Source organism: Vigna umbellata, chromosome 7, assembly GCF_029865625.1.
Source record: "Vigna umbellata cultivar VRB3 chromosome 7, Vumbellata_1.0, whole genome shotgun sequence".
In the NCBI taxonomy this organism is placed as follows: Eukaryota; Viridiplantae; Streptophyta; class Magnoliopsida; order Fabales; family Fabaceae; genus Vigna; species Vigna umbellata.
In genome coordinates, this window is record NC_142171.1 from 1,621,737 (window position 1) to 1,630,279 (window position 8,543).

Sequence of the window (8,543 nt, forward strand, 5' to 3'; positions counted from 1 at the left end):
ACAAACGTCTAAAGCCTTTTCTACACTAGTGATGCCTCGACATGAGAGAGATAGGTTGGAAGTCTCACATTAACTAGAGATAAAACTAATTCATAATATATATAAACGAGTGTAAACCTCACGTTACAAATTAGTTGAGTTAGACTTAAAGTTCACTTTATCAATAATATAAATAAAGAATCATCTTTACTTTTACACTTTTACAATTTTGAAAGATAAAAGTATTTGTTTAATTAAAAATAGTGTATAAAAACTTATGAGATCATTGTGACAATCAAAAGTGATTATTCACTCTAAAATGGGATATCTAAATAGTATTTTATATTGCATGTATGCTATTAATTATTTGATAATAATTAATTGAAAAGACGGTTATTGTTGTGGTCGAAACTAAGAAAATTGCTAACTGCTAATTGGATGGTCAACACTTGAATTATTTGATTCAAGTAAAGTATGCCATAATAGTGAGGTGATGTATTTTGGGAAAATGCATGGAAGCATGGTTAGTAATACAAATTCATATAGTATTTCACCTAACCTTCGGATCCTGCTGCGATGGCTAGCCTAGCCTATAGTATTTTACCAGGTAGTGGAATTGGTTTTTGCTTTTGGTCGAAGAAAGGGACTTGGTTAAAGAGTATTTACGAGAATTCGCAACTTGACTTGGGAAGTTGACGTGGTTTGAAAAGAGACAACCCTGCCCAAAACAATATAAATACAAGGACAACCTAAGAGAGATTGAAAAGCCCTTATCACTAAGGAAACCATACATAAATCCTCTCATTTTTTTCTCCCTCTGTGTTGCCTCCAAAATTCTGGAACAAGGAAAGGGAGGAATAAACCTTGCTCAAAATAGTTCTATTTTATTATCATCAATCATATCTGAGTCATTTTGAAACTCTTCATTGTATCAATCTTAGTCACAATGGCAACATTTTTCCGAAGAATGGCGATCAGATATATTTTTCTGACATTGTTTTTCTCTGCAGGTGCCTTCTTTTTCTCATGCAGTTTTTGCTTTCTTTTCTTCTTTTTATGCATTGCATGTTTTTAGTTTTTGTGTTTTTTAGCATTCCTAAGTTGATAGCATTGGTTTATAGAAGTAGAACAGGTTTGGTTGCCGTGAATGTTTCTTGGTAGAGTAACGAATTTTGCTGATTTTGCAACCACAGATATTGGATTTCTTGGACGTGTTACATCATTTGGAATCAATTACGGCCAAGTGGCTAACAATTTGCCGTCACCGAACAAAGTGCTTGAACTCTTCAGCAACCTTAAGGTCACGAAAACAAGAATTTATGACACCAATCCGGAGATTTTGAGTGCTTTTGCTAAATCAAACGTTGAGGTCATTGTGACAGTAGAAAATCAAATGCTAATCCAGTTAAATGACCCCCAACAAGCCCTTCAATGGGTGAATGGCCATATCAAACCGTACCTTCCAGACACAAAAATCACTGGTATTCAGGTAGGAAATGAGTTATTCACTAATGGTGATACCACTCTTATTCAGTATCTAGTACCTGCAGTGGTTAACATTCACAATGCTCTAGTTCAGCTAGGCATAGACTCTAACATCCACGTTTCAACACCAAGTTCCTTGGAAGTGCTTCAGGAATCTTACCCTCCTTCAGCTGGCAGTTTCAAAAATGAGATCTCTGGGATAATGTCCCAGTTTTTGAGCTTCTTGTCCACCACTAAGGCACCCTTTTGGATCAATGCTTATCCTTACTTCGCTTACAAGGATGACCCTAGTAGGATTCCATTGGACTATGTATTATTTAATCCTAATGAAGGAATGGTTGACCCCAACACCAACCTACACTATGATAACATGCTTTATGCTCAGGTAGATGCTGTCACATTTGCCATTGCTAGATTGAACTTTAGTGGGATTGAGGTAAGGGTCTCTGAGACTGGTTGGCCATCCAAAGGAGACCTTAATGAGGTCGGTGCCACACTACAGAATGCTCAAACTTATAATAGAAATTTGCTGAGAAGGCAAATGGCAAATGAAGGGACACCTCTGAGTCCAAGAATGAGGTTGGAAGCATACTTTTTTGCATTGTTCAATGAAGACATGAAGACAGGAGCAACCTCTGAAAGGAACTATGGCCTATTTCAGCCTGATGAAACCATGACATACAATGTAGGGTTGGCTGCTTTTGCATCCTCATCCACTTCATCCACTTCAATTTCTCTTACCTCCTCTGCAACTAACACGAAGGTAAAAGTAAAACCAGTCTCTTTTTTCTCCCCCAGCTTATGGCAAAACTCGTATGAAAGAAAATGAAAATGTAGTTTATACAATTGGGAGAAGTGTATCAGTTTAAAAGGGGTTTTGTATGTAATGTCAGATAGTCAAATTCATAATCACAACTTTTAGCAGAACATTTTCAAATTTACTACTGTCGTGTTCTTAGTTAGTTAGTAATTGGTGCATTCTCACGAGTGTCGGTCTAATTATCTTTTTTTTTTCTTTTTTTTCTTTCCTTCTCTAAAAAAATCAAATTTTACATTGAAGCAGGCAGCATCAAAGGAATTTCAAAGCTTGTTCTTCTGGGTGTTTGTGTGTTTGCTGACTTCAGCCCTTTGTGGCTTTGTTTGAGAAGAATATTATTACATTCTTATGGAGTGATTCATGTGTATATATCAAAATAACGAAAAGTTGGGATTTTACAACCTTCAAGTTGCAAAATGGAGTATCTCTAGTATGATCTATATTAAAGGTACCTATTTTGCAGAAATCAGGAGCAACACTAACACTTTCTTAACAATGGGGCAACAAAATCTGCATCACGGCGAAGAGTTCAACTCATTTGGAGGATCATCATCACCTTTCACTGTGGCTTCACTTTCACCCACTTACCCCACCACTAGTCACATTCCAGCAACAACCATGTGGCGGTGACGTTAGGTTGAGCTTGTTTTAGATAGATAAGGTCCAAAAGCCACATCATTTTTTATTACCTGACATTATTTGGAATTGTCAAATAGGAAATGTGTTTGTATATTGCTGGTTTTGTACCATTTATTTCATTTCATTCATCCAGTCCAAAGGCATATGAGGCTGTAAGACATGTCTGCCTTGAGCTCGTCTAATTGGATGCTAAGAAAAGCCCCCTGTTATGGGACGTGGAATCCATGACTGTTCTCATTTGTATATATAAATGTAAAAGTAATTCCTGATACACCATTCTTTTCTCTGCTTTTCCTCTTTCATCAACTTGTGTATTGTATCACAGTACAAAGTTCATTACAAATATGATATAATGAAAATCTAATTAAAGTTCACAAAGTTAAGGCTTTGTTTGCTTCTTTTATTATCCTCATTCGGACAATAGGACGGTCCTGCTTTATTCCATGGCCAAATAACCGTCAGCATAGGGTCATTGCCGACCCCTTTTCCAAAGGTGCCTTTATCAGTTTTTTTTTTCTATTTTAAAGGGGACAATTAAACTTCAGCCTTATCAGAACATGATGGAGATTGGTCTAGCTCTTTGACATCAGTGAAGGTGGTTCTGCACATGAACCCCTCAAATTCTCTAGCTGACCCACCACCCTCATGTGAGAAAAAAACAATTATTTTTCTTTTGGGGCGTAATAAAATATGCAAGGACAATTTGCAAACAAATCCCACCCAGAATTTTTGCATCGTCATGGTCTTGAGGTACTCAACATTCTGATTTAAAATTGCTTCCTGCAGACAATGTGATGGCAGCAGCAGTTTCGCTTTTTATCAATTTTGATTGTAAGTCCAATCACCAACGCGACATATTCCAAGAAGGGGTCCCATCTCTTAATAATTTCAGCGAGTGCTTCACCGAGTTAGAATTGGAAAATTTGTTGTCCTTGCATACACTTTCATGTTGTTTACTGCGTTCAATTATAATGTTGTGTGGTAAGTAAAATTGTCGGTTTTCTATTTCATCGTATGTTCTCTGTTGTCTGTGTTGTTGTCTGAACTGTAATCATAGAGTGTTAAGTCAAAATCTCTATTGCTCATGGCCCTCCTGAATTTTAAGGGGCAACGGCGAACATAACTGTCACCATGATTAAAAGCTTGCCTATAATTGTAGCCATTTTTCATTCTTTTCTTGGAATACAGACTGGTTTTCATTATTTCAATGTACGTGTTTACCTTAGGTGGCTCACTAGGGGATCTCCACGTGTCAATTTTGCCATAACATGGCATCATCATCTGAAACCTTAGTGCAGCATCAAAAGCCTCGAATGTAGCTTGGAACAAGAGCACCCCAAATGTGCGATTGTAGTAGAGCTCTTTAGCTACTTCTCTCTATAATCAAATCACGTAAGTGGCTGATGTCCCCTCTTTTTGGTTTGTGATGAAGCAATGACCACCAAGGAACACAAAACAAAATGAAAATCGTAATCACTCACAATCTGTTTAATAATACTAAAAACAATAATAGTGACAGGCTCTACAACCATTGATTAGGCTAGCACAGTCCCTCCAACCAACCCCAGTGGCACTTGCACCATTACGTCTGGTATCGTTGTTTCTTCTATATTATAAATGTTCCACTGGCTCTGGTTAATTCCAATGCGGTTCTTCCTCTCGAAAAGCCATTGCAAATCATCAAAAAGAATCATATATCTGAATAACTAACCAAATAACTTTTGAAACAAATTGTTATCCCATAATGATGTCACTTTCAAGTTTTACTGAGAAATGAAGCTTCAAAGTAATGTCAAAACTTTTACAATGACCTTTACCGCATCGTATATCGTATATGTCTGATGACATCTTCACATGCATATGTTCTCAAACCTCGATCATGAACCATAGCGGTATGGTCGACTACATATTACCGAGGACAAAAGATATATGAGCTAGATATACTCAGGAGTAATCAACTCCAAGGGTCTAACCACGAACCATAGCAGTATGGCCAGCTACATTTCGATCCGTAGATTTAACATATAGAAAGTCTACTTGTATGGTAGGTTACCTGAACCGCATACGGTCGTCCTTAAACGATCGTCCACTTAGGTTACCTGAACCAATCGACAGCATACGGTCAGGTTACCTGAACCAATCGACGCATACGGTCGTCCTTAAACGATCGTCCACTTAACAGGTTACCTGATCCAATCGACAGCATACGGTCAGGTTACCTGAACCAATCGACAGCATACGGTCGTCCTTAAACGATCATCCACTTAATAAAAGGAGCGATCGTTTAGGAACATCCTAGGCTGGCCTCCGTCACCCTTGACGTCAACCATCGTAAGTGATCGTAATCTAACGACCGTCTATTGGTTGAACTAATAGAACGGTCGGTCAATTTCAGTCAAAATTGACATCTTAACCCTGAGAGAACGGTTGAATGTATCCGATTATAACGCCGCGAATCACGGAGTTAACTGACCCAGTATTAAGCACGACTTAATAGTTATATTTTCCAGAGTCAGATTCTCAACCAACCGGATTTTAAGGTAAACGGTTCACCTTAATTACTAAGATAAATATGTAAAGCCAAAGGAAGAAAGGTACCTTGTATGGCAGCATTGAGGGCACAACGTCCTCCGCCGGAAGTGTCGGCATCCAACCGGCAAGATGATAATGAAGGAAGCCACCATGGAGGACCATCCGAACCTGCCGGCGGAGGAAGGAAGGGGCCAACTTCTGTGCGCCTCACTAATTTGCTTCCATTCACGGAGGCCATCATGCAAGCTCATATGCCGGAAACCCCCCCCCCCCCCAATGCTAGAACGCTATGATGGCTCCGCCGATCCCGATAACCATCTCCGCAACTTTATTGATGCCATGGCATTCTACACGGATAATGACCCCGTCATTTGCAGAGCTTTCTCATTATCCCTGAAAGATGAGGCACTCGAGTGGTACCACACTCTCCCTCAAAATTCAGTAGATTGCTTCACCACCGTTGAGACCCTTTTTCGGAAACAGTACGCTACTAACAAAAGACCGGAGATGACTCCGGCTGAGCTCGTAAATACTAAGTAGGGGAAGGATGAAACCCTAAAGGCTTTCATGCAAAGATACAACGAGACGGCCAGGCGCGTGAAAGACGTAAACCATACCTTCATTATCAGCAATCTCCCTTCGTGTTTAATACCGGGGTATTTTGCGGAACAGTTGTACCCTGACCATCCAAAATCTATGGAGGAGCTCCAATCTACGATTGCGAAATTCATCCGAATTGAGGACCTCAGAAATTCTAGGAAGAAGCAACAACAAGACAACTCAAACCAGGAGGCTAAGAAGGCCCCAAAGCGACCGGCCAATGACTTTAAGGCAGATCGACCACCCCGAAAAGAAACAGGGTGGATATCTAAGTACGATCGTTACACATCTCTTAACGCGCCTAGGACAAAGGTGCTCGAAGAGGCTTTACACGCCGAACTCCTAACCGTTCGACGAAAAGCCACCCCGAAGAATGCAGACAATAGTAAGGCATGTCGCCTGCACATGAACGACGACCATCATACAGAAGAGTGTCACATGGTGAAAGATGAGTTGGAAAGACTCATCCGAGCAGGTTACCTCCAAAACTATGTCAAAGAAAGAACAGCCACCGAGCGACAACTCCCCACCAAAAGGCGTCCTCCCGACGAAGTCTCGAACGATCACCTCCCAGGGACGACCGACGCCGAAGGCGATCCCGCAGCCAACCCAGGCGTTCAGAGAGAGAGAGGTCGGTCCGAGGCCGAATCGACACCATATCCGGTGGCTTCGCCGGAGGAGGGGCGTCAGCTTTCGCCAGGAAGCGACATTTGAGACAACTAAAGTCGGTTAACATGGTAGATCGGCAGCTTCGGTCTATACCCGATATCACATTCACTGACGTAGATTTCCACGCGCCCGACCCTGATCATGATAACCCTATGGTCGTCACGGTCGAAATAGCTCGATACGATGTCAGCAAAGTCCTCGTTGATCAGGGTAGTTCGGTCAACATCTTATACTGGTCCACCTTCAAAAGGATGGACTTGTCGGAGGATCTAATAGCCCCTTTTAACGAACAAATTGTAGGCTTCTCGGGGGAAAGAGTCGATACATGAGGGTACCTCGACCTACGAACCCGACTCGGAACATGCCGGGATGCCCAGAGCTTCGAGTCAGGTTCCTATTAGTCGAGGCCAATACTTCGTACAATGCTTTAATAGGCCGACCTTGCTTGAATGCATTCGGAGCCATTGTGTCCACCCCTCACTTGGCCATGAAATTCCCCGCCGAGCGCGGTACCATCTGTACTGTCAGGGCCGATCAACGAACGGCTCGCCAGTTTTACGTAGCAGGACTAAAAGTCACACCATTCTTGCCAGCTCGGAGGGCAAGAGGAGCCGAAACAGCAGCGATCGACTTAGACCCCAGAACCAATATAGACGAACGTGTCCATCCCCAAGGAGATATTAAACCCTTCCCGCTGGGAGCGGACGCGTCCAAAACCACGAACATCGGTGGGAGCCTTGTTCTACACGATGAACAGGATCTGACACGTATGCTCCAAACCAATGCTGACATGTTCGCATGGGTGGTCGCCGATATGCCGGGGATCCACCCCAGCGTAATGGCACATAAGTTGTCGATCTTTAGGGAGGCACGCCCGGTCGCGCAAAAGAAACGACGCTTCGGAGAGGACAAACGTGATGCCATTCAGGTTGAGGTCACGAAGCTGAGGAACGCCCAGTTCATCAGGGAGATCACCTACACCACGTGGTTGTCGAACGTAGTCATGGTCAAAAAGTCTAACGGTCAATGGCGAATGTGTGTGGACTTCACCGACCTCAACAAGGCGTGTCCTAAGGATTCGTATCCTTTGCCTAGCATCGATCGGTTGGTAGATGGAGCGTCCAGTCATGTTGTACTCAGTTTTCTCGATGCGTACTCGGGGTACAACCAAATCCCCATGTACGAGCCAGATCAGAGCAAAACATCTTTTATTACCGAACACGCTAATTACTGTTACGAGGTAATGTCGTTCGGCCTGAAGAATGCAGGCACCACATATCAACGCCTCATGGATAGAGTTTTCCATCATCAAATCGGACGATGCATGGATGTCTACGTCAACGACATGGTTATCCGGAGCCAATCTATGGAGCAACATCTAAAGGATTTGGCAGAAGTGTTCCTCCAGATCAAGAGGTATGGCATGCGACTAAACCCTTCCAAATGTACCTTCGGAGTGCCGGCTGGAAAGTTCTTGGGGTTCATGTTAACGTGCAGAGGCATCGAGGCCAACCCCGACAAATGCAAAGCCGTGCTCGACATGAAAAGCCCGCCAACCCTTAAGGAGGTACAACGTTTGGTTGGTCGGCTCACAGCCTTATCCCGTTTCATTCCAAAGCTAGCCGAACACATCAGGCCCATCCTGAAGAACATGAAGAAAGGCACCACCCAGCATTGGGACGATGACTGTGAAACAGCCTTCAACGCTGTCAAACACGTTCTTACCAGCCCTCCGATCATGGCGAGACCGGTCGCTGGATACGACTTGCAGTTATACATCGCAGCATCCCATCACGCTGTCAGTGCTGCTTTGGTGCAGGAG

The 8,543-nt window shown here is 42.6% G+C and overlaps 1 protein-coding gene across 3 annotated transcripts; it reads left to right on the top strand.

Moving 5' to 3' along the window:
- Positions 1–763: 763 nt before the first annotated feature.
- LOC124821030 (glucan endo-1,3-beta-glucosidase 14-like) lies at positions 764–2,909 on the top strand. 3 transcript variants are annotated; one of them, XM_047292830.2, is made up of 3 exons: positions 764–989; positions 1,173–2,227; positions 2,745–2,909. In XM_047292830.2, the coding sequence occupies exons 1-3, from the start codon at positions 926–928 to the stop codon at positions 2,772–2,774; spliced, it is 1,149 nt and encodes a 382-aa protein (XP_047148786.1). In that variant the 5' UTR covers positions 764–925; the 3' UTR covers positions 2,775–2,909. The 3 variants fall into 3 exon arrangements, with proteins under 3 accessions (XP_047148786.1, XP_047148784.1, XP_047148785.1); XM_047292828.2 differs by having other exon boundaries at positions 2,525–2,885; XM_047292829.2 differs by having other exon boundaries at positions 2,528–2,885.
- The last annotated feature ends 5,634 nt before the right edge of the window (positions 2,910–8,543 follow it).

Coding starts and splice junctions, on each gene's coding strand:
- LOC124821030 (XM_047292828.2), top strand. CDS start 926: ATGGCAACATTTTTCCGAAGAATGGCGATCAGATATATTTTTCTGACA. Junction 990..1,172: donor GACATTGTTTTTCTCTGCAG/GTGCCTTCTTTT, acceptor TTGCAACCACAG/ATATTGGATTTCTTGGACGT. Junction 2,228..2,524: donor CCTCTGCAACTAACACGAAG/GTAAAAGTAAAA, acceptor TTTACATTGAAG/CAGGCAGCATCAAAGGAATT.